The following is a 25789-nucleotide window of genomic DNA, read 5'->3' on the forward strand; positions in this document are numbered from 1 at the left end:
GTCAGCAGCAGGGGGAGAGCTGTCTGCGGCAGCGAGCTCCGAGGAAAGAGGTATTTCCCTTCACTTCAACAAGGACTGCATGTGTGAAAGTCACTTACGGCGTCAGCTGGAACTGGTATTACCCTGGGAGCACGGTTTAAAGGACTATGCTGAAACAGACTCAGCTCATTGCATTCTGAACACTGTAAAATTCCAAATAAATGTACTTTCAAAAATAATGAGCTCCCAACATTTAGGAAATGCTAGATTACATATGTAGCACACTTAATATGTTTAAGACTATAAATGATGGTTCAAATAAGCGTTGATTTTTTAAAAATGGTTTGAAATAGGGCTGTTTCAGAATTGACACTCACAATTCACTGTGATCCCCTCGGCCTCTGTGACCAGGGCCCGCCCACTCGCCACCAGCCTGACATGGACTCCACCTCCCACGCAGAGACGAAGGCCCTGAGCTCGGCCTGTGGGGCCTGGGCTCCTCCCTGCCGCTTCCTGACCCAGCACCAGCCACACCACAGGCTTAGTGGACTCTGGAGGCCTCACTGAATTTTCAGTTGATCAATGGGCCTACGAACATGGACCTTTTTAAAGTTATAAACACAATTACGGTTCTTAAAACTTCTTCAAAGAGAGAAGCACAAGACCACCTTTCTCAGGCTGACCTCCACAGAATGCCCACACACCGGGCAGAAAAAAGGGAATGTAAATCAGTTTAGGGGAGCTGCATTAGGCAAAGTCAACAGGTTTCTTTTCCACGAGGCCCCTGAGAACCCCTACCGCGCAGCGTGACTCTCGAGGGACGGAGGGACAGCTGACGGTGCTCTGCCAACAGACCAGGTCAAGGATCTTGGGCACAGGAACAACACCCCTCGGAATGCAGCTTGGGGAAAGGCTGAACTAAATTTCAATATGACCATTTAAAATCATTTGTAAGTCCTACAACCTTCCATTTACAGAACAGTCTCGAAATGACAAAATTATGACGGAGAGAGGCCAGCAGTTGCCAGGGGTGAGGGTGTGACGACTGAGAGGCAGGACGAGGGGGATTCTTTGGGGTGCTGGAGCAGTTCCATACCCCGACTGTGGCGGTGGTGACATGAAGCTGTGCAAGTGATAAGATTACACAGAACTATATAGACCAAAAAACCCAAAACAGTGCATGCACAAGGGGTCAGCCCTGAGAAAGCCTCTGGTTGGGCACTGCGTCTGGCTCTGAGCACTGCGCTGCCATGACATATGCAGCTCTCACTGTGGGGAGCTGGTGAAGGATACACGGGAACTTTCTCAACTATTTTTGCAACTTACATGAGAGTCTGAAGTTATCTCAAAATAAAAAATTTCGAAAACATTTTAACCACTTGCAAGCATACAAAATATTAAAAGATACGCTAACCATGAAAGATAGTTCCAAGTGTTCAAAAGACCTTTATTTCAAAATGAAACCCTCCCATTTTAACAGTCTGATGGCTGCCTTTATGTCTAGTAATACTTGTCAGTGGCAACAGTGAGGAAGGAAGTGCAGACGTGACCCGCCTGGGGGCTCTGGCCCAGCCCCTCCACTTGCTCTGTGTATACGTGTATATACCTGTTTGTCCAAGAACCCTTTACCTTCTGGGTCAGCCAAGTCCCATATCTGTGGAAACACAAAAATGCTTATGAGTGTGACCATTGATCATTGCCCCTTTATTCACAAAACAGGAGCTGCCATCGCCGCATGTGGGCCTTATGGTAGTCCAGAGAGGCCACACACTCGGAGTGCCCCTCCCTCCCACCAAGGGCACACTGCTGGTCAGCGGCAGAGGCCGGAGAACAGCCAGGTCCACTCCGCTCCAAAGCCGACATAAATCCTTAAGCTGTCAAGACCCCAAAAGCACACAGGCCTCTTGTCTGCCACCCAAGCAGCAGGTGGCGATTGCCAAGCCTTTAGATCCACCAGTTACAGCCCTGAGAGGCTCGCAGTGGCCAGCCCATGCCCCAAGAGGAGTGTAGAGCCCAGAAAAAGGTGGTTGCACAGGCTGACCTTCACCTGCCAGTGGAGCCCTGAGGGTGGCCACAAGAGAGAAATCACTACCGTTCGTCACATACCTTCCCAAGGGTAATGTCTGAGAGCCCAGACTTCTTTAGAAAGAGTGCAGCTTCACTCGCCCCAACTCGCCCTGTGTACGCTGGGTCTACCTGGAAGGGGAGCAACACCTGAGACGAGGCTCAGCAGACAGGCAGCAGGGAAAACATCTCACGGACTATTGGCCAAGAATTCAGAGAACAGCAAGGGACTGACAGCGCCGCTGGGCTCCAATTCAGGATTGTGTTGTCCAGTCACTCGCTTTCTAGTTCAATCCAGAAAGACACCAGCAAAACTTACCTGCTTGTAATAAGATTCATATAATGGATTTCCAGTGAGAATCTGTAAACAAAACCACAGATACTGGTCAAAAGTGGACAGACCCTCTCTAAAAAGAAAAGTGTTGTCCTCTCAGTTTTTTTTTTATAAAACATCAGCATTCTTTTGTTTGCTTGTTTTTTAAAGACTGGCCCTGAGCTAACATCTGTTGCCAATCTTCTTTTTCTTCTTCTTCTTCTCCTCCCCAAAGCCCCCCAGTTCACAGTTGTAGATTCGAGTTGCAGGTCCTTCTAGTTCTGCTATGTGGGACGCTGCCTCAGCATGGCCTGACTAGCAGTACTAGCTCCGTGCCCAGGATCCAAACTGGTAGAACCCTGGGCCGCCAAAGTGGAGCGCACGAACTTAACCACTCGGCCACGGGGCCGGCCCTCCTCTCAGTTTTGTCATTATCAAAGTACCTAATAGTGAAAATCAAAATGTATGCACTTTAAATGTCCTCTATACACAGACTGCACTCTATTATTTTCACACACAGATGTCACACTTACTTGATTCAAAGAAAGAAAATGCAAATGCTCTTTAATAAGTCCCAATTCCAGTGCAAACAACACAGTCATTCAGGAAGGAGCAGCAGCCCAGAGTCGAGTTCCATTCGCTGAACGATGAGATTTCAACGTGTCCGGGAGCTCAGAGCGGAAAGACACCCTTCTCCTTTGAGATTGGCCTCTAGCTCCAGAATCAGAGCAGGAGTTTCTGCTCGTCATCATGAATCACCAGACACGCAAGCTCCAGACCAGTTTCCCTGCCCCAGGAGTCATTCCCACCCACCCTGTCCTCTACCAGCCACCCAGGGACTGAACAAAAATGCACCCTGACTGGCCCCAACAGGGAGAGAGCTAGCCAGGGGCCACTTCCACCATAGCAGGCAGGAAGTTCAAAGTCCTCGGCTCAGCACAGAAGAAGTTCTGAGTTCTAGCCATCGGATCCCTGAGTCGTCACTGTTCAGAGAAGGTAACCACCTCATCTGGGTCATGTGGCCAAGCGAGGCCCATCTGGATTCAGCCTGGCTGGCAGCTGAGCCCCAGCAGTTTCCACAGTGCCCACGGCCTTCTTCCCAACCGCAGTGAGTCGTCCCCCAGCGGGCAGGAAGGGGTACTCGGAGGAGGTGAGAATTAAGCAGCTACTAAGATGTTGGCTAGAAAGAATTACGTGTGTTGGTGTTTTACTGCGGGAAAGGGAAAAAGCAGTCCGCAAACCTCCTGTTGATTGAATGGGCAAAGAAAAGTGAAGATGACACAGCTATACTTAATCACGTAGATGAACAGGTGTGGAAACAGCTAAAGAGAAAAGAGCTTGGACTGCGGAGTACCGGATAAGAGGTGGGCGATAGTGTTTGTTTTCAAAGTCTCTGAAGGCTTCACTGGATTTTTCATAATGAATAAGATTGGGGGCAGGTGTGTTCCTTCCAGTCACAGTCACTGGATTGGAACCAGCCCAACACTTAACCCTTGTGGCACCGTGAAGAGTCATTTCAGGTTAAAAATGCCACCCGGCTTACAGTCAGCTCCTCTGGGGGATCCCAGCACGTGCGAATGTATAAAGAAGAAAAAGTGCCGAGAACAATACCAAGACCGTGAAAATAAAAGGAAAAGGGCACCGAGATCTGACAGGGGAGTGGGGAAAGCCAAACAAAGAAAAAGGAGAAAGAAGGAGAGAAATCCCGAAAAGCCAGAAAAAATAAAGAATTTGAAAAGCAAGAAAGGCTGCAGGGTGAGGAGTGCTGGCCTAAGAGAGGAAAGGGCTGACCCCAGTGAAGAGCAGGGGGAGGCAGGTGCACGGGACAGCAGTGCCCTGGCTGGCCGCCCGTCACAAAGACACGGCTACTGGGGGGGGCATCACCCTCGGCTTCTCATGACCTCAGACGGCAGTGTCCACCATCACACCCTGCGTGACCTCCTGGACTTAAAGCTCCACAGCCTTTCAAAGCACATCCCCCCAGAGGGGTAAGGCCAACAGAGGAAGCAGAGTTAGGCAAGCTGTATGTCATCTGTCAGTCAAAGTGACAGTGGCCGGGTCCAGGCAGCACATCACGTGCCACTGGCTCACAAGAGTGGAATGCACAGACCCCAGGGTCCCCGACCTTGATGATAAAGGTCCCCTTCCCACCAACAATCAGTAGGTGGCAGGTCTGAAATGCATTTCCAGTGGGATTTCTTTTAAGATCTCCTGGTAGGCAAGACAGAAGTTTCCAGGCAACTTTGATTTCAGTGACAAAAGAGTTATGGTATTTGGGGCACACAGGGTTAACAACTGTCTCTAACTTTCCAAATGCTTCTGAGCTACAAGATCCACCATCAAGAGAAACAATACCCTGAGTAGTCCAGAAAAGGCCCTGAAGCACCAACCATCTGTGCTAAGGGCTTATCCCACAGACGTCTGGGGCCAGGTGTTGATCCCAAACCATCGACAACCAACAGAAAACCAGACTATGCCTCAAGCATGCCTCTCCAACTACGGGAATCCTGTTTGGTAAACTGGGACAATGACAGCAGGCAGAGGTTTCTGTTTCATTACACAGACTACAGGTACTGCAAAAGCAGAAGAGGGAAAAAGAAGGGAAAACACCAGACTCTAACAGCCACTTCCTCTTGCCACACTGTGTCCTCCCAGGGACAGCGGAGACACGCCTGCCAGCTGCCTGATACGCCATTGCAACAGAGCTGAGGACACACGCTACTAACACCACAGATCCCCCAGTGACGGGCAGTCTCTGTGGCTGGCCCCTGTGCACAGACCTGGGTCACAACCAGCACACCACTGCAGGCAGCCGCTCCTAGAGGGCACATCATGGCTGCTGGGACAGAGCCGTCTGCATACTAAGCACAGGCAACAGGGCTGCCTGCCCGTGTCTGACCCCAAATTGAGCCAGGGCCAAGGGAGAAAGGGAACGGGCCAGGGGACAAGGTTTTCAGTGTAAGAGGCTGCAGAGCACTTGGCAATGGCTTCAAGAATGGAAGCAAGATGGAGCCAGCCGGGATGGCATTCTCCATCGCCAGTCCATGGTGCTAAGATGCCATCTCCACCTCTGCAGCGTCTGATTTATGGATGAGGCACAATACAACTGTCATTCTACCTTTCAGTTGCTCAGCGTGTCTTAACGTACTAAGATAGAGAACATGGAAAGTTCCTGTGGCCTCTTCACTCTGCCCTCCAGCCCAGACACAATTTCCAAGTGGAGCGACAGGGAAGGGAGCACATCAGAGAACAAGTTCATGTCCTTCTGCTGGGAAGGCTGCAAAACACCACAGTTCACACGAGTGCATGCGATTTTAACACTGGAGAAAACCATCTTGAGATGAGGAACCCAGGAGAACCACTTTGGAGGGGGACCCTCTGAGCATCAGGATTCTAGCCACTCCTAATCCTCCCAGGACTGAGTCCACCCAGCTCTGACGCTGCGTTCGTCCACGGCAGGACTCCTCCTAACACTTAGGCCTGGACCAGAATTCCCATTCTGCCAGAAGTATGCTCTCTCACACAACACAGAGCAACAATCACCGGCCTTGTTTGTCTCAAAACGACATTTCTAAAGCAAATTGGTTTTCACTTTAAAACTTTGGAAGAGTATCTATAGCTCCTTGTTCTGATAAATCGTGGATCACATTTAGTGAGCACTTGGTTTTCAACCAGCACCTCATTTAATCCTCCCAGTGACGCTGTGAGACGGGAAATACTGTTGGCCCCAACTTACAACTGGGGAGTCTGAGGTTAGCTTGCCCAGGGCCACAAACCTAATGAGTGGCAGAGCCAGAGGAACATCCAGATTGTGTGGCCCTAACCTACTTCACACCCTGCAAAAACAGCTCAGGTTTGGCAGTCAAGAGCTGGGCCACAGCACGGCCTCGCACGCATGCTCGCCTGGGAAAATGCATGTACGTGATTATGTGATGGTGCATTTTATCCAACAGAAGAGGTCAAAGTGCAAGACTCGACCTGAGCATAAAAACTGACCTGCAAACAAGCACAGCCCGCCATTTCCTCAGGAACACTGAGATCCCATAATGGCTGTTTTTTCAATGCTGTTGCTAAGTTCTGCAGGAAGTTAGGCACGTAACACCAAAAGACGTTGTGGTCTGAGTTCCTACTTGGAAACCCAGATGCTGATGCAAAAACAGGGCCTGGAGAAGTGCTCATTGGATGATCCGCGTATTTTCGCCTTCCACTTCGAGTCAGTTCCCCTCACTGCTTGCACAACCCTATCTTGGCTGTGTGCACAGCCACACTCTGCAGCTGATGGAGCTGGGACTTAACCCAGCAGCATTCAAAAAGCATCAGGAAATCCTGGGGCATCCCTCACCCCCCAGGAACTGACTTCTCTCCGATTGCCCCGTCGGAGGTTTCTAAAGCAGAAGTAAGGTAAACATGGCCAAGAAAAGGAAAACCCAGATGTGAGAAAGGGCTTTTATACATCATAAGGAAAGGACAGACAGCCCAATGAAAAAATGAGCAAACGATGAGAAAAAGGCAACTCAGAAAGAAGAGATGCAGCAAAGTTAAGGGGAAATGTTCAATTTATGTATTGCAAAATAGAGGGAAACGCCACTGTTTGCTATCAGGTTGGCAAAGTCAAAGAGAGGTGCTATGCAGGGTCGGCCAAGGTGGAAACGCACGTCGTGGGCCCTGCCAGTGGAAAGAGAAACTGCGTGGCCTTTCTGGAGGGCAGTGCGCCTACGTGCGGGAAATGCATATGCCCCTGAGATGCAGGTTTAATGGGATTCCTACCAAACTCCAGCTAGATTTTTTTGTAGATAAAAATAAGATTATTCTAAAATGTATATACAAAGGCAAAGGAACTGAAACAGCTAAGACAACTTTGAAAAAGAAAAACAAAGTGGGAGGAATGAGTCCACCTGATTCCAAGGCTTGCTATACAGCTGCAGGAATCAAGACAGTGCGGCACTGCCAGAGAGACGGACACGCAGAACCACGGAACAGAACAGACAGCCCAGGAACAGACATACCCAGACATGCCCAACGGCTTCTGACAATGATGCAAAAGCCATTTAGGAGGAAAGAGGGCTGCGCGACAAATGGCGCTGGACAACTGGACATCCAGAGGAAGAAGACGAGCCTCGACAGAAGTGTCACTTTATACAAACATTAACTCCAAATCACCGACTTAAATGTAAGACCATACAACTTTTAGGAGAAAATATTCAGGATTGAGGTCTAGGCAAAGAGTTCTTAGACTTGGTACCAAAAGTCTGATTCATAAAAGGAAAAAAAAAATCAATAAATTGGAGCTCATCAAAACTAAAAATGTTTGCTCTGTGAAAGATCCTGATAAGAGGCTGCAAAAACAAGTGACAGACAGGGAGGAAATATTTGCAAACCACATATCCAACAAAGGACTGGGGTCTGGAATCTATAAAGAACTCTCCAAACTAAAAAGCAAACAATCCGAGAACATGGGTGAAAGACAGGAAGGGGCACTTCACCCAAGGGGAGCTACAGGTGGCAAACAGGCCCAGAAAAAGATGGCCAGCATATCGTTAGCCATTAGGGAAACACAAATTAAAACCACAGCAAGGTGCCACCACACTCCTGTCAGTGGCAGAATAAACAGCAGGATAAATAGTGATGCAGGTGAGCATGCAGAGAAAAAGGTACCACTCCTCTGGAAAACAGCTTGGCAGTTTGTTCAAAAAATCTAAACATGCCACTATCACATGACCCAGCAATTGTCCTGGGCATTAATGAAGACTGAGGCTCATGTAATATGCTGTACTCAAATGTTTACAGCAGCTTTCTTCATTTTTACCCCTAAGTGGAAACAGCCCAGATGTCCTTCAGTGGGTGGGTGGTTAAGTGAACTGTGGTCCCGCTGCACCATGGAATATGACTCAGCAATGAAAAGGAATGAGCTACTGATACCTGCAACAAGCCGGAAGAACCTCCAGAGGATTATACTGAGTGAAAAGGGCCAATCTCCAGAGGCTGCATACTGTAGGATTCCATTACACAACATTATTAAAAGGCTGCAGTGACAGAGATGGACAGAGCAGCAGCTGCCAGAGGAAGGGATGGATGAGAGGGAGTGCGAGTGCCTATACTAGGGCAGCAGGAGGGACCCTGCGGGGATGGAACTGTTCTGCATCTGACCGTAGTCATGTCAGTGTGGTGGGTGAGATGGTGTGCCAGAGATGTGCAAAATGTTACCACTGGGGAAACTGGGTAAAAATTACACAGGATCTCTCTGCATTATTTTTTACAACTGCAGGTGAATCTACAATTATCTTAAAATTTAAAAATTAAAAAACAAGACAGGAAACTTCACAACCAAATCCAAGGTGACATTTTCAGACAATCAGGGAAATCTGAATACAGACTGAGTACTGGGTAGTACTAAAGAATTACTATAATTGTGTAAGGTGTGATATGGCATTATGGTTATGTAAAGAAAAATGTCCTTAGCTGTTAGAGATGCATATTGAAATACAATTCTCAGATTTAAAAAACCCTCAGAAATAAAAATGCATACGGGGAGGTCAAAGGATACAAAGAGATTGCAAAGAAGTGCAGAGAGATTTGCAAAACACTGACATCCGTTGTAAATGGGTGGTGGGTACAGGGAGGTCATTGCACTCTTCCCTCTACCTTTACTGTGCTTAAAATGTACATAACTAAAGACCAGCATCTGATGTGTTTCTGCTTTGGCCAGGGTCCCAAAGGAACAAGCAGCTTCAGGTTTAAGTGTGATAAACAAAGAGGAGCTTTAACACCCACAGGATCGTATGTTTGTCAAACAACAAAAACTAGCATTTCTTTAACACACAGGCATGCACACGCGTACACACATGTATGCCTTCCCACTACTGTAAGGTCTCCTGCTGGGAGCCTACCCTGAAGAAGTGACCAGATACGCAGGAGCGAGGAAGGGCAAGGGGGCTGCCTCAGTTCGCCCAGCTGGAGGGTGGGGACTGCAGGTGACAGCAAAGGCCTGAAAACCATCCTCGACTGGTGAAGCCAATAATAAACCGCCTTATCTCCACAAGACAGAAAACCAGAGCAGGGAAAATGGTACAGGCAGAGCATTTATGAGTAGGGAGCAATGCTCAGATACCTCCTAAGCGAAAAGGGAGGGCAAAACCAGCACACAGTTACGACCTGGCTGGAAGCACGTGGCAATCAGATCCACGTGGACCTAAACCTGGCAGGAAGGACACCGCAGGCAACAGCGATTCCTACCAGGGAACTGCTTGCCTACTCGCAGCTTTCTGAGTTCTCCGGTGTTCTACATTAGCACATGTGGCTTGTAAATAGGGCATTCAAGGAGAGGAGAGAAGTGCAAGGAGAAGAGGGATCTGAAGGAAGACACACGGTTCTCCTCTGGGGCCCAAATGACTGCCATGCCGAGGGACCAGCCAAAGATGACATGTCCACCCATTGAGCACAGATGAACTCAAGGCCTGCAGTTAGGACATGACACGGGGGTAAGGCCTGCAGCCCCCACCTACAAGGAGAACCAAGGAGCAAGCGAACCACAGCTGAAAGTTTAGCCATGCAATGAAATGTCAAGGTGAATAATACAGCTGGAGCAAGTTCAGGGCAAGGAGCTATGAGGAGGGGCTGGAAAGGTCGGGAAGGGGACAGGAACACAGAATCAAGGTGTGAAAGCTCCAAGGCTCCGGGGAGACCATCATTCTCAGGTCCATCTACCAGAAATGGAAGTGAGGGAGAAACAAAGGTTACTCGAGGCAGGCTTCCCATCCAGACACACTGCCCTATGTAGGATGCAGGACCTGTGCCGAGCCTGAAACTGACAAAGAGATCAACTTCACCACCCACCACTGTAACCCTGTGCAACCATGGAGAGGGTGAACAGCCTCTCTGTGCCTCAGTTTCTTCATTTGGAAAATGAGGATGAACATTCCCACCACCGGAGACTAGCATAGAGTGAACACTTGTCAAATGCTGGCTGTTTCAAGTTCTGTTCTCTCCCTCGTCACTCTCCTTCCACCAGCTCTCCACAAAAACATGTCCTATCTCCAGAAACGCGCTCTCTGCAGCCCTGCCTAGACCTCACTCCTCCCTGCATCTCAGAGAACAGCTCCAAGTCCATTCTGTCTTTCCTTCCTCCTTAGGAGGGACAGGCCCTGAGCGACTCCCAGGGGTGATGGCTCAGGAGTAGGTGCCTCCTACACAGCAGGGCACAAACACCTTCCTGAGGGGTGCCCACTTCCCACAGCACTCCCAACTCTCCCCAAGTGTACCCTGAACCTTCCCAAATTTCCTCTGCTACATCAGCGACCCTGGGGTTCTAAGGGCCCTGCCATCTTCTTATCTCTGGTCTGACATTTTGCCGTCAATTAACCGCGCACACAGCCCAGGACTCAGGGATCCCCAAGACAGGTCTGGTCAGCAGCTCTCTGTGTCTCCCCACTCCTCCTCTCACAGGTGGGTCATCAGCCTTCCAGCGCCCACTGCTCTCTATATAGAGCCTCTGGGCAGCAGGCACCCAGCTAGCCCACAGGATTCCACCTTGAGTAAAAAGACAGTCCCTGCCAGCACGGAGCAGAGAGTCACTGTCTGGTCAGGGAACAAACGCCCAAAGGTAGAAGAGCGAAGGCGCTGGCAAGAGCAGCAGAGGAAGGGAGCTCTGTCCTGCTGGGGAGAGGGGAGGGATTACGTGGACAGAGCAGTGAGGGCAAGCCTTCCGACCCCCTCCTCACTCTGACATACCTCAGCCCAGATCCCAGCCAAACCTGCCAGCTGGACCCTGCCTTTGCCTGGTTCCCCTCTCCATTCCATTCGGCACTCAGTCAATCCCCTGCTCGAAAAGACCCTCCATGGTTGCTGAGGGGGTGTGAAGTCCCAACCGCAGGGCTAGCTCTTAATGCGCCACAGCCACTCCTGCCCTTGCCAGGCTAATTTCACTATACACACACACACATACACAAATACACTCACTCTCAGACACACACACAGCACTCAATCCCCGCCTCCCCTCTTGGCCTGACGATGCTCTACTGAACATCGTGCACCTCTCGCCCTTTGTCTTGGCACAAATTATTCCCCATGCCTGGGGGGCTCTGCCTGCTGTGGACAGTCACCTTGCACTGCCCCCCTGCTCTAAGAAGCCTCCCAAATTCTCCCAAGTGAAATCAGTCTCTCTTCCCTACACTCCCATAGGCCTGAACTTACAACAGGGACGCTTCTGCAAGTCTCATCTACATAGCAGCTATTGTAATGATCAGCACCCCTGCACTGTCACTTCCTGGGGGGCAGGGGTCTCACACGGTTTCCACCCCGTGCGATGCTGGGCCCATCCGCAGGCCACGCGGTAAATGTTTGTTCAGGGAATGGGCAGGACTTAGATGGAACCTTGGGAGGGAGAGGGTGAGACGCGTGCAGAGCGGTCAAGGCTCGGGGCAGACACAGCTCCACCGCTCAGCAGCAGAGTGAAGACGCTGTGAGGCCTCCCAGGGCTTCAGTTTCCTGATCTGTAAAGTGGGATGATACACACTGAGGATTACTGTAAGTATCAAGTGAAAACATGCAGGCAAAGCACACTCTATGACAGGAAGACATTATTACATCTGTTATTACAGTTCTTGTAATTATTATTACTACCGAGACATTGGAACGGCCTTTTTTCACCAGGAATCTTAGGGGGTGGGGAGGAAGACAGGCGAGCCTATTAATCGGGACTGTGTTGCACGCGTCAAATCATCGTCCTTACAGTCAGCCACACCAAATGATCTTTGCCAAAAAACGATGAAATATCTCACCAAATGTTGGACACACAATAGTACATAGCGTACTCATTCTCTCTCAACTCGTCGGCTGAGCTGCGCCCAACCTCTAGGACACAACAGTCTTTTACCAGTTCTCTTCGTCTCAGTGGTTAGTTTTCTAAAATGTACACTTTCACACACAATAGGTTAAGTACATACCTATCAAAACCCACTTATGTGGTCGTGAATTAGAGGATGTTTTCTAGCGCCTTAAAGGCAACAAAAGCAATTAAATCCACAAAGTTGAATGCCAACACAAAGCTTGGCTTGGAAGAAGATGCCAGCTCCCTGGCCTGGTGTGTGAGCGAGCCAACAGCAGCACGGACTTGCGCCACAGGGACCAAGAGGCTCGCCAGAAGCTGTCAGCTCACCCCCTCCGCGCCCTCTCCGCCATGGAGAACGTGTCCAAAATGGATGCAGGGGTGCGCCACAGGCACACAGGCCAGAATGCCCTTTATCAAAGAAGACACCAAAGGGAGAACGGTTGGTGACAGCACACCCCTAGGTCACCGGGTTCTGGGCCCTCCAACCACAACTAGTGACCTTTCTCAGGTGGGGGGGATTTAGATGGCTAGCCCACCCCCAAACTTTACAGTGCTGGTTAAACAGTCTCCAAGGGAGGGCCTCGCTGTCAACAGTTTTTTTCCTGTTTAATCTTTCCCCTTTACAGACAGTCTGAAAGAGCAGCATTTTCTTTTTCCATTGGAAATGTAAAATGAAAAAGCACGTCCCATGTGGAGTAAGCAAAGCCAACTTTCTATGGCTCGATGGGCGTGCCTGTTACTGTCCCTGGTAAATCAGAGAACTCTTCCCACACCGTCCCACAGCAGAAGCGAAGAGGCAGCGGGGGCCCTGGGGAGGGTGGGGGCCTGGCTGTAGTGACGCTGGCCACGGGGGTGTGTTGACTCCCCTCACCAGCTGAGTGGCTGCCTGTTTCTTTGCCCAAGAGACAAAATGTTCCCGCCATCGAACGCAGCTAGAGAGACCGACTGTGCTCCCCGCTGCTGTGCAGAGCAGACGGCCATCAGCCAACAGATGGTTATCACCTGCCTGCTGTGGGGCTGGGGACACAGGTGCTCCTGCCCTCCTGCGAGCCCACAGTGTGGTGTCCACAGGAGAGAATTTGGCCATGGGGCTGTGGTCCAAGGCAGGCACCCACCTCCCCTGGGGGCCTGAAAGCGGTGTTTGTACCTCTCTCCTTGGTTTCCTCATTCTGAAACAAGCACAGGGACGAAGACAATGACACCTCCCTGACAGGAGTCAATGGTGAACCAGCACGAGGTGGGTGTCCGACCACATTCCCTTCCTTCTGGGCAAGACCTGTGCCCCAAACCTCTCCCCATCGCCGCCTGGGAGGCCCTGGATTACAGAGTCAGGGAAGGGCTGACTGGGCGGAGAGTGGGGAGGCGGGTCTGAAAGGCCTCACACATCTGCTTCCTCCAGTCCTGCTGGAACAGAGGGAAAAGAAAAAGGGATGCAGGCCCCCTCCTCCTCCTCTCTCTATCTGCAGCCCAGTGGAGGCAACTATTCCATCTCTAATGGCTGAGGGTGTCTGACACCCCGTGTCCTAATTAGCTGAGCCCATTGGAAGGGCAGGGGCTCAGTTTTACTCATCTTGCTTACAAGCCAGCATGCGTAGGTGCTCAGCAAACACAACCTGGTGGTGCCCCTGAGAGCTGGGCTGCTTCTCAATTGCAGCTAAATGTGGGATCTTGGGCCTGGTAGGCCTGCTGCAAGGTGGCAGGTCTTGTCTAAACCCAGACAGCCACCCACATCTGGCACCACCCTCACCTGACGACGGGAAGGCTTTTCTCTTTTTTTGAGGAAGATTGGCCCTGAGCTAACATCTGCCACCAATCTTCTTTTTTCGCTGAGGAAGAGTGGCCCTGAGCTAACATCCATGCCCATCTTCCTCTACTTTATATGTGGGATGCCCGCCTGCCACACCATGGCTTGACAAGCGGTGCCATGTCCGCACCCGGGATCCCAACTGGCGAACCCCAGGCCGCCGAAGCAGAGCATGCAAACTTAACCACTGTGCCACCAGGCCACCCCGGGAAGGCTTTTCTTGTGCTGCTGGCTGCACACACTACACCTATTCCTTCCTCCTGCTCCCCCTGCCCCCACACTTAGAGGGCCCCTGTCCAAACAGCAATCCCACATATGCCTTCGATCACCAGCCCCTCCTGCACCTCTGGAAACAATCTCAGGCCAGGTTGCCCTTTACTATTTCATGCCTCTCTTAGCTAGAACCCAGCTCTGGGCAGTCCCTGTTAAGGGTATGAGCAGCCATACAACCTAAATGTGTCACTTCGCTCCTCAAGAACCTGCCACAGTTCCTCACTGCCTCTCCTAATCTCATAAGGGGGACTTACCATTCAGCCATTTAACAGATGATTACTGAGCACCTAGGGTACAAGGACAAATTAAAACAGGCACAGCCCCTGCCTTTGTGGGCCTAGTCTAGGCGGTGGGGGAAGAGACCATTGATCAAATAATCCCAACAGAAAAATACAAACCGGTGTGTGGAAAAGTACAGGGAGGCCCCGTGGGCAGTAAGAGAGAAGCCAGCCAGACTGTCAGGGAAGGCTTCCCTAAGGAAGTGATCTGTCACCTGAGACACGAAGAGTAGGTATTTAATCCAGAGTGAAGGGGGAAAGAAATTTCCAGAGAGGGGCAAGTAGCATGTGCAAAGGCCCTGAGGCAAGAGGGAATGTCGCTTGTACAAGGGGCTGCAGGGCAGAGCAAACAGGAAGGGTAGATCTGGGAGATCTGGGACACAGGCGTGCCGCGTGCTGGACAGGCAGAGGCCTGATCCAGTCCACAGGCAGTGACAGCCAGAGTTCCTGGCACCCCTGTTCCCTGCTTTCAACCCGTGTGTACAAAAGGAGGAGAACTGACTTTATATCAGCTGATCAGAAACGTAACTGGTAAACTGATTCTCTATCAAGACTACAACAATCCCACCCAGCAGGCAGAGCTGGACGGAAATCTGAGGAAACGTTGTTTGTGGTCATCAGTAACCTCTACGTCCCTCAAGCAGCTGTGGCATTAGGGGCTTGGACTACTATAGCTGGCAAAGCACTCTGCAGGAGCAGCCTTTCAGGCTGCCTCTCTGTCCAGCAACAAAGACCAGCCAAGCTTAGAGCACAGTGCAGGTCTCCTTTCCTCCCCCATGTCTGCCACCGGCCACTCTGGGCAAGCAGACACCCTGTCTGTCCCTTTTGTCTCAGGCCTATTGGCAGGCCAGGCACAGATTCCTGTGTCCCACTTACCAAACCACCTTCTTCCCTTCATCCCTAAGTCGCCCTATCTAAAAGAGGGACGTAGACCCCAAAGTCCCAGCCCCGGCCTCACATTTGGCCTCTGAGTTGGAATTCTGGCTTCTTGGCTTCTGCTCATTCTGCTTTGCCTCTGTCAGAAAAGCCATTCTACCCTCTCTATCCAGGGTCCCCAGGGCCCAGTCCGAACGCCCTTTCTGCTCTCTGTAGCCGTCTCCAACACACCCAAGAGGAAGCAAGTCAACCACCCCTCCTCCAGCTCAGACCCCTCCTGGCCCGAGCCTCTGCTGTGGCCTGGACCAAGTCAACCGTCCTTGCAGGCCTCATGCAGCCCACTCATTTCTGCATCAGAGCTGAAGCAAAAAGCACCACTCCAGCAGGGGAGCCCGCTGACCCCTTGTAAAGACAACGAGGAGCCCTTTCTACTTCCCCCTCCTCCTCCAATGAGATGAGATTAAAACTATAAAATAAAAATTAAGCAAGTGATCTTGTCTCCACCAGACACGACAGTATCTCGTGATTAAGTAGCATGACCACTATTTAAAAACAAATGAGATCTCATGTTCTTGTAGCGCTGGACAGCTAAAAAGAAACCTTTCAGGGCTGGAAACTACGGTGCAATGCAGAGCCCCGGACCTGGCTCAAACATGCTGTGTCAGTGAGAGCTTGCCAGGTGAGACCTTTCACAAGGGACATAACGCCTCTGGGCCTCAGCTTACCCCATTATAAAGAGAGGATAAAACTGATCAGGGTGACTGGCAGGATAAACTGAGCAAACCAAAATGCCTTTTCTGCTCAGGGTCGATGCCTGCGTGGTGAGGACCCCCTCTGCTCCACAGTTCTCACGGCACGGAGTGCACCGCCATGGCACAGACCACACAGGTATTTTCTCATTTCTTTAGGTCTCTACCCCCTCCTCAGAACATCAGCTCCAAGGCGCACGGTTGCCTTCAGATTCACTGCCACAACCCACTGCCCAGAATGCACCCAGCAAAGATGCCCAATACAGACTTGCTGAATGAAGGGCATGACACCCCAACGGAAGCCACTCTGTGAGCACATCCATCTCCCCGGGGGATCCTGACACTCCACTGTGGGCAGGCAGAGAAAACAGGTACCAAGTACTGTTCCCAATTTGCAGACAGGGAAACTGAGGGCACTGAAAGATCATCTGGGGACCCTAACATCGAAAAACAGGCACCCTGAAGGGGCCTCAACTGATAAGGGGGTTCAGAGAAAGAATACTGAGTAACAGTTTTTAGAAAAGAAATCAGATAATAGGGCTCAATATTGAAGGAAGAACACTGCGTAACTCTTGGCTGCTCACATCAGGTGAAGGTGGGAGAAGCGGGGGGAGCAGCCCCCAGAGCGGGGCTGACGAGCTGCCTCTCCTGGGGTCAGGTGGTCATGTCTGTCTGTCGGCACAGTGACGTGGCACAGCCTGAGCATCAGAGAGTGGACACTCAGCGATGTGGTACCATCTGATCCACGACAGTCACTCCACTTCCCAGATCAGCCGAAGGGGCTAAGGCCAGGAGTGGGAAAGCTCCTTTAAAGTGCAAAACAGGGGTGGAGGGGCGAAACTCATGTGTGCTTGCTTCACTGGCAGCTACTTAGTTACCAAAAAACAGGCGGATGCAGGCCAGGGAACTCTGGATCTTACAGGGCATGGCCCAATTTACTCTAAAACCTGGCTCTCTACCACCAAGTTATACCACACTGCCATTAGCATTCTAGTAAGACAGAGAGACTAGCAGCAGTTATTTGAGAGAGAAAAACAAGGGACGAAGGGAGAAACAAGTGTCCCAGGCACCCGGCATTCGTTCCAGACACATCCGCTGGGGGCTGCTGGGGCAGGGTGCCCAGTGGGCCACGTGGAAGAGTGCAAGGAGCAGGGCTGCGCAGGCAGGCGGATGTGGGTTCAGCTCCAGCTCTGCACCCACCAGCTACGGGACTTCAGCAAGTTCCTTCATCTCTATGGGTCTCAGTTTCCCGTTTGCAAGATGGGACTAAAAACCTCCTAGAATGACATCACTTACTAAAAAGAAGATATATCTGAAGCCCCTGTGCACAGGAAGCACATGACAAAGTGGGGGGGGCGGGGCGCGGGACCCCGGTGGCCTGTGGAGAGGAAGATGGAACTCCTGGGCAAAGAGCAGACTCTCTTCATCAATGAGCCCAATGCTTTCCTCCCGTTACCACGTCCAGGGGCCACGCAAGGGACCCACAGAAGGCACAGGAGGGAAAATTCCACTTCAGGTGGGACTACGGAAGCCACCACCAAAAAGGCCTCTGGGGCAGGCAGGATGCAGCAGGAGGTCACAGTGTGAGGTCTGAGCAACAGAGCCTCGGAGGCGAGCCAGGCACTGGAAAACATTGGGAAGAGCAAGGGGTTTTGGCGGAGATGGTGGGAGAGCAGGCCAGGCTAGGTCAGGTAGAGCGGGAACTGTGGGTGTGAGAATGTGGGCCAAGCGATGTCAAGCTTGCTGACATCCCCTAGACGTTCCAGCGGAGAGGGGAATGGAAGCCCCTGGAGGTTTCCGGAGCAGCAGGGTGGCTGGAAAGACACGTTTTAGAAGATGAATCCGGAAGTGGCATGGGATGAACTAGGAGGGAGAGGCCAAGCAGGAAGAGGGACAGCCCAGCCTTAAGTTGTGGGTGTGGTAAGGAGGGGGGATTATTCTAGAGTCCAGCAAGCTGTTGAGGGCAAGGGAGAGACACAAGCTGGACTCCAGAAGGGTCTGGGGGAGGGGGAGGCAGGTTTAGAGTGCTCTGCAGGGACAACTCCAGATGCAGAAGTGCAGAGAGAGAAGGGACGCAGAAATCTGGGGGCAGAACAGAGAGTGGAGCACTACTCTGTGGGCAGACTACAGTAACAAGTGTTTCAGGGTTCAAGGAGGACCAGCCCCAAGGACAGGCCACTGGGGTTAAGGATGGCAAGGTCAGCAGTAAGCTACGAGAGCACACGGTACAAGTGGGTAAGGGACACTGTGTGCTTCCTGGGTGGGCTGCAATTAAGGACGGTTTTGTGGAGAGGTGAAGGGGAGCTGTGCAGGGAGGCAGAGAGAAACATAAATTAGTGAGCAGCCAATGGAAGGAAAAAATTGCCCCTAGAGGGAGGACTACCAACCCTTCAAACTGGCAAGATTTATATTCAGTGTCCAAAGAGACTGGACAGGGGAGTGTGGAGCACACCGAGAAAGGCGCTGACGGAAAAAGGCAGCCAGTGCCGGGCAGAGGGGAAACACCGGTCCTCCGCAAAGCCTCCGGCTGACCGCTCTACTCATCTTCCACTGGCCATCCTCTTTCCAAGGGGGCCCTACCCCCTCAACCAGGATATGATTACCCTGGAATCATATCTGTGCTTCCCCTTAATTATCTGTCAACCCTTGGGAGCCCCTCAGCTAGCCTGGAAACATCTGGTAGAGCTTCACTTAAGAACAGGTGTAGAGAAGTGTTGACATAATTACCTGGAGGAAGAAAACCTGGCCATGCCTTCATTCAACAAACGTACAGGGAAAGGAGGAGGAAAAAGCACAAAAGTCAGGCACCTGAACTTCTCAGAGGCCAGAGGACCCAGGCTCTTGGTCTCTTACAACTGCTCGTTCAATTTGTTCCCATCCCCACCCCACACATAGAGAAGAAAAGCCACCTGTGAATGGCGAATGGGTGGGGCAAGTCGCTGGCCCTGCTTCATGGGTTTACCCGACGTCTCCTGGGTGCTGGGCATGGGGTCAGGGGCGCCGAGCCAGGAGCCTATGCCTGCTCTCACTGGCACCCGGTCTAATGTGGAGACAGACAGCAAACAGACCCACAGACATCTAGGGACTGTGACTGGTGCCGAGGGGAAGACACGCTCCTGTGGGGGGAGGGCTACCCATGACAGGTGACCAGCAAAGGCCCCTGGGAAGGATGCTTCAGGAGGAACAGCCAGTGGGGAGACGCTGAGGACAGACAGAGCCTGGCCTATGGGAGTAAGAGAAAAGCAGTAAGTATGGCTACAGCGCAGGTGCCAGGGAGAGCGTGAGGCAGGAGGCTGGCAGGCACGGATCAGCAGGGCTTCCTGGGAAGGAAGTGGGATTTTATTCTAAAAGGTTCTAAGCAGGTAAACCACGTGACCTGATTCAGGTTTTCATACCTTACCTGACAGCGGCAAATCACTGCCTTCCTGTAAACCTAATCCTTCACTAATAAAATAAGAATCCCCTCTCCTTGTTCAGCTAAGTGCCAACATGTTAGAAACCACTTCATAAACTCTAAAGCACTCAATAAACATTACCTATTGTCATCATCAAAGTTCAAATTCGGGCTCGTGTCAAAATTTATTTTTTAAGATTTTCTCTTTTCTTTTTCTCCCCAAAGCCCCCTGGTATGTAGTTGTATATTTTTAGTTGTGGGTCCTTCTAGTTGTGGCATGTGGGATGCCACCTCAGCATGGCTTGATGAGCAGCGCTATGTCCGCACGCCCAAGAGCGGAACCAGCGAAACCCTGGGCCACCGAAGCAGAGCGCTCGAACTTAACCACTCACAGGGCCGGCCCTAGTGTCAAAATTTGGTAAGAACTTTAAAAACAATTGCCCCTCAAAACCAGGAGTGCTTTCTCATTAAATGAGTCTGAGCGAGTTACAACCCCCCACACACGCCCTCTAAACCGCTGCAATTGGCTATTAATAATAATAGCCAACATCTGCAAGTCGCTTAAGGGTTTACAAAGCACTTTCATATGTTACAAAAACTTGTCAATTAATAAGCACTGGTCTTTAATGCTCTCAATTTAGTGACAGTGTTACAAATTGGCATGTTCTTGCAAGATTTAGCAGATATGCAAGTCTCTTTCCTCACATCAGCTGACCAGTATCAGCTCTCCTAGGGTTTGGCATTCTTACTGCTATGAGCTCTACTCCCAAATGTCCAAATCTGCCCGAGAATTAGATAATAATTACAGAATCACTGAGTGCTCCCGATGTGCCAGGCATCGTTCTAAGTATTTTGCATGCTTAATCTTCACATTATCCCAACATTTTTTCATATTCCTATCTTCCAAATAAAGTGACTGAGGTGTGGAGAAGCCAAGAGCTTCATCCAATTCTCTCAGAGGACTAAGTGCTGGAGCCAAGACTTGAACACAAAATGATGTGACCCTGGGTCCTCACTCCTAATGCCAATGCTGTGCTAAATAATTCTGGCAAAGTGCTTACCATACGGTGCTTGGTACAACACAGCTATTCAACAATTAAAGGCAGCTGTTATTAGCAAGACACAGGTAGTTTCTAGTTCCCACGAGAGTGTCACCTCCAGGAGAGCGGCGACCTTGTCTGTCTGGGTAGCTGCCGTGCTCCCGGCACCTGGCCCAGTGCGTCTCCGACGGATAGATAAATGAATGGACGTCCCTCCCAGAAAGCAGGGCTGCCTACGCATGGCTCTTTTCCGCACGTCTGTGTCGCGCCACGGAAAGTGCCCCTTAGGAAGAGCATCAGGCGGATCCGAGGACGCAGCAAGGCTCCCGGAGACGAGCAGTCCCCCCTTTCACAGTTCAGGGGTGGCGGAAGCGGCTCCCCAGGGAGGGAGGGATGAGTCTGGGACGGCGCTGCAGGCGGGTCCTGGCTCCGGCGGGCTCTGCCCTGCGCCCCGGCGCCGGGACCGGCAGGAGACAAAGACTCACGGGGCCCCGCACTGGCAGAGATGCTCGCTCCCCTCGCCCCCTCCCAGAGGGACCCAACGCGGCCGCGCGTCGCCCGGCCTAGGTGCAGCGGCGCCTCAGGGCCCAAGCCCCGGGCCGAGTAAACACGCGCCGCGGCCCGGCCCGGTCGCCGCCCGCAGAGGGTCGCTCCGGCGCGGGAGGCCGTGGGCCGGGCCGGCCTGTCACCTTCAGGACCGCCCGCCCACTCGCCCGCTCGGATCCGCGGGGGCCCCTCAGGGAGAGCCGCTGCGCCCGGCTGAGCCTTCTCGCGCCTCGGCCTCCCCGCGGCACCCGCCTCGCGCCTCGCGCCCCGCGCCCCGCGCCCCCGCCCGCACGGCCCGTACCTGCTGGGAGAGCGGTAGGAGCGGGGCCGCCATCTTCCCGCGGACTCGGGCTCCGAGCGCCGGGGGACGGGGGCGGGGCCGCGCGTGCGCGCTGGTGCGAGGGGCGGCGCGCGCGCAGCCGGGCCGGGGAGGAGGCGGGGGCCGCGCAGGCGCATACGAACCTTGAGGGGCGGGATCAAGGGCGGGGTCGCGCCCGCCCGTCGCGGGCGGGGGCGGGGCGAAGGAGGGGCGCAGGCCTTGGGACCCTGCGGAGTGTCTGCAGCCTTTCCCAGCCTGTAACGTGCGGCTCGCTGCCCGAGTCTGCCGTGCCCTGTCACTCCTCCAGGTCCTTGCGGATGCCGGGCCCTCTGCCAGGGATGCCGTTCTCGTCCCCGTGCGCCTGGCAAACGCACTGTAGTGAGGCCGTTGTACACCTCGCAGAGGGTCGGCACACTTGCCTTGCCCAACAAGGTGTCTGTTCCGAGGATAGCAGTGTGCGTGTGTCTGTGTCAGGGTCTGTCTGTTGGAATCTGGTCTGCCTCCTTAGGGCTTTGGCTAAACTCGTTTTGGGACTTAACCTCTCCGTGCTGCAGAAGCACTCACAACGCCTGGGATTATTTCCCAGCTGCCACTTTCTAGCTGTGTGACCTTGGCAAGTCATCTAAGCACCTTCTCTGCACCCCTAGACCCCTCTTCCGAAAAGAGGGAATGGTAATACGTGTTTGCTACCGTTCCACCTCTGTGCCTCACCCTGTGCCCTGCCCAGAGCAAGCACCTGACGTTTGCTGGAGGGGCATTTATTTTAGACACGTTTTGCTTTCCATTGCCTGTGGACACCCATTCATCTGTGGCCAGTTTCCACAAACAAGGTGAGAAAGAAAGGTCCAGCTGGGCAGCTGACCACGGCAGCACAAGGTTTCTTTGGGGCAGTTCAGCTTCCCCTTACCTGATCTCTTGTGATGCCAGCACAGGGAGTCTGGCTGGGCACCGTTTCTCAGGCAGGAAGCTAGAAGGCCTGGCAATCTTGGGTGGGACACAGCTTCCTGTCCAGCTCGTCCATTCTGGCAGCTCATGAGTTTCTGCTCCAGTGTCTTCTGCAACTTGGTGTACCTCACGCCACTCAGATGAGCACAGTGTGCTTTGTGGCTCACTCAACAACCATTCACCCTCCAAATGTTCATTAAGCACCCTGGCCTCAGCACAGGTGCTCCAATGGTGGACGAGGCAAACACATGCTCTACCCCCATCGACAGCCTAGAGCGGGCATCTCACCCTGGAGCCATGTCAGAACTTCCCAGACGGCTCGTTAAACACAGAGTGGGTTTCTGATTCTGATTTATAGATCAAGGTGGGGCCTGAGATTGCATTCCAACAAATCCCCTGGAGATGCTGAAGCTGCTGGTCCCAGGCCCCCATTGTGAGACCACTGGTCTAGAGGACGGAAACAGACACCAAATAATCATACAAGGAAATTGATCACTATGAACAGTGACCAGCGATACAGTCGCCCATGGGTGTGACACTTGAAGGTTGTGTGATGGTGGGGGCTGGGGGCATTGCAGGCAGAGAGAGCTGAGGAGCAAAGGAGCATGGTAAGACTGAAGCTCTGGAGCTCAGAGAGCAAGACAGGGTCTCAAGACGAGGCCGGGTCACACATGGTCATTGCTCTTCACACAGGGGTGTCTCGTAAGACTATGTGTGACCCGGCCTCGTCTTGAGACCCTGTCTTGCTCTCTGAGCTCCAAGGTGTCAGTCCCACCATGCTCATTCGCTCCTCAGCTCCCTGTGTGAAGAGCAATGAGAAACCACCAGAGGATTTGGAGCATGACCAGATCTGTGTTCTAGAACCGAGACTCTGGATGCAGCAGGCAAAGTGGACTGGGAGGGGATGGATGGAAGCCAGTGGGCCAGCTGGAAAGATGTAGCAGTGGTCCAGGTGGGGGTGAGGGAGGCTTTTAGTGGCTTGAGTGCTTTCCAAGTCCATATTCCATAAGGAAAAGAGAAGTCATTCTAGATATTTCAAACAGAGGACATCTGATACAGGAGATTGAGTACAAAAGTATTGGAAAAACAGAAGAATGTCAGGTTACCTAAAGATTAGTAACTGTAGGGAGCCACAGCCCCTCTAGGGCTAAAGGTCACAAGGGAAAAAGGTGTTACCCAAAACCCACAATCACTGGGCCCTGAGCAGGAACCCTCATACCTGCTCTTGCCAGCCACCACTGTCTCTGTCATTGTTGCTAAAGTCACCGAGATTGTTGTCACCACTGCCTAAGGCACTGGCAGAAGCCTGAACTAAATGGCTCCTCTCTGCCTGTCTTCCGACTTCCTTCCGACAGAACATGACAAGGGCAAGGGTGTCTGGGAAATGTCGTGTGCAGGCTTCCAGCCTTGCTGTCAGAGTCCACAGGGATGATAACAGAGACTCTCCTGTATCACCCTGACTGGAAACAGAGGCTTGATGGTGACAGTCCCACCAGGCCAGCAGCACGGCCTGAGTGGCCTGGGATTCCCTCTATTACTGTGACCACCACACTGGGCAGTGGTCAACCCTCCTGGGGCCTCTCTCACCAGAGTCCAGAGCTGTGTTGCCCAACACGGTGGCCACTCACCACGTGTGGCTATATAAGTTTAAATGTAAGTTAATTACAAATAAATAAGATTAAAAATTCATTTCTCCATAGAATGTACAACACCAAGAATGAACCCTAATGCAAAGTATGGACTCTGTGATGATGACACGTCAGTGTGGCTTCCTCCACTGTGATCAATGGATCACATGGGCAGGATGTCAATAGTACAGGAGGTTGTACAGGACTGGGGACAGGGGAAACATGAGAACTCTCTCTACTTTCCTCTCAGTTTTGCTGTGAACCTAAAATGTCTCTAAAAGACAAAGTTTATGAATTTAAGAAAATTCATTCCCCAGTCTCACCAGCCACATTTCAAGGGCTCACATGTCGCCGGTGGCTACTGCATTATCCAGGGCAGATGCGGAACATCTCCATCATCACAGAAAGTTCTCCAGAACGATGCTGCTCCAGAAGATGAGCTGGTTGACTCATCTTTGTACAACTGTTTCTGGCATTTTCTCTCTAGGCCTGGCTCTGCTTCCTCCCTCACTAACTTCTCCCTCTGTCTGGAGATTAAAGAGGTAGGCTGTGTTTGAATCCAGCCCTGTGCTGCCAAAGAGGAAGTCTTCAGTTTCTGAGACTGATAATCAACCCCTGAGAAATGGCGAGGTCTCATGCGGCCCGTCAGCCACAAAAGTCTCAGTTCAAAGTCTGGCCAACTTCAGCCAAAGTGAGAACAAAACTTGCCAGAACTTCACTTCCTGGGCAGACTTCTCACACTGATCATCTACCAATATGCCAATAATTTCCAATTTATTCAACTTATTTGTCACATCACTGGATTCCTAATTCCTGGTGTCCTAAATTTGATTATTTCCAACACAAGTTGCTCTGTGAAAATACAGCTCTTCAAGTCTGCCATGTGTGACTTAAAAGAAAGCAAACTATTTGATTTAAAAGAAAAAAAAATTAAACCGAGAAGTAATCACTACTTTCACCTGAGAAAATAAATTTCATTCCTCTATCTTACAGAGCACTAATGGCCACAGAAGTGGGTCACAGAGTGGAGGAGAAAAGCATCAGCTTCTTTATAGCATGTCACGTGTCTGTGCACAAGGACTGAGTTCTCCAAAATACTCAGCATACCAGCAGAGCACACAAAACCTTTCCGCGCCAACCATGCTGCATAAAGATTTTGCAACTGTGGGCCCTCCAGCACCACAGCATCAATGGACTCATCTTAACAACAGAGTAATTGAGTGGTCTTGCAGGAACTGAGACCCCTTGCCCAGTTCAGGCCGGTTGAGACCACCAACCCCTCAACTCGGCCTGCGAAAATGCTCAGTAAGTGAACTTTTTGACATCAAGGAGCTAAAAACTCCACCGTCAGATCATGGTAACACTGCCACTTTGTGCCCATGTGTCCTCTGAGGAGGCGAGAAGCTTGACTGCGCTTGTGCAGATCGTCAATTACCTCACTTCTCCTCACCTCCAATCATCTGTCTCCACACTTCAGACCACCCTGCCCTTCATCCCATAATTTGTGCCCCAAGCCCTGGATCAGGGAGCCAGATCTGAGGGCACACGCCCCCTGTCTCCCTAAAGATCAATCTCACAGAATAAAGCTGATTTATTTTCCCAAAAGCTGATGCCACAATTAATTGGCTTGTTTATGCACATCAGGTAGGAAAACCCCTTTGTGCAGCAACAAATTTCATACTGGAAAAATTTCTCCTATGTCATTAGTAATTTACAACCAGAAGAAATAAGAAATTGTTTCTCCATTTTCCAAAA

The 25789-nt window shown here is 51.6% G+C and overlaps 1 protein-coding gene across 40 annotated transcripts in view; it reads right to left on the reverse strand.

The window, feature by feature from the left end:
- The window catches only part of EPS15L1 (epidermal growth factor receptor pathway substrate 15 like 1), a 93363-nt gene extending 71821 nt beyond the window's left edge, over window positions 1-21542 (reverse strand). For 17 of the 40 annotated variants that reach the window (XR_011430294.1, XR_011430293.1, XM_070246110.1 and 14 more), the window contains exons 1-4: window positions 21444-21542; window positions 2363-2404; window positions 2086-2175; window positions 1586-1633 (exon numbers count right to left, since the gene is read on the reverse strand). Coding sequence is in view for 32 of the 40 variants with exons in the window: in XM_070246110.1 (XP_070102211.1) it covers window positions 1586-1633; window positions 2086-2175; window positions 2363-2404; window positions 21444-21476 (213 nt within the window). In the remaining 8 variants the exon portion in view is untranslated. Of the gene's footprint in view, window positions 1-1585; window positions 1634-2085; window positions 2176-2362; window positions 2405-2889; window positions 3114-21443 lie in introns of those variants that run through there. The other 23 variants (XM_070246107.1, XM_005604098.4, XM_070246102.1 and 20 more) reach the window with 10 other exon arrangements.
- Between the last annotated feature and the right edge of the window lie 4247 nt (window positions 21543-25789).

Source organism: Equus caballus, chromosome 21 (genome assembly GCF_041296265.1).
Source record: "Equus caballus isolate H_3958 breed thoroughbred chromosome 21, TB-T2T, whole genome shotgun sequence".
NCBI lineage: Eukaryota > Metazoa > Chordata > Mammalia > Perissodactyla > Equidae > Equus > Equus caballus.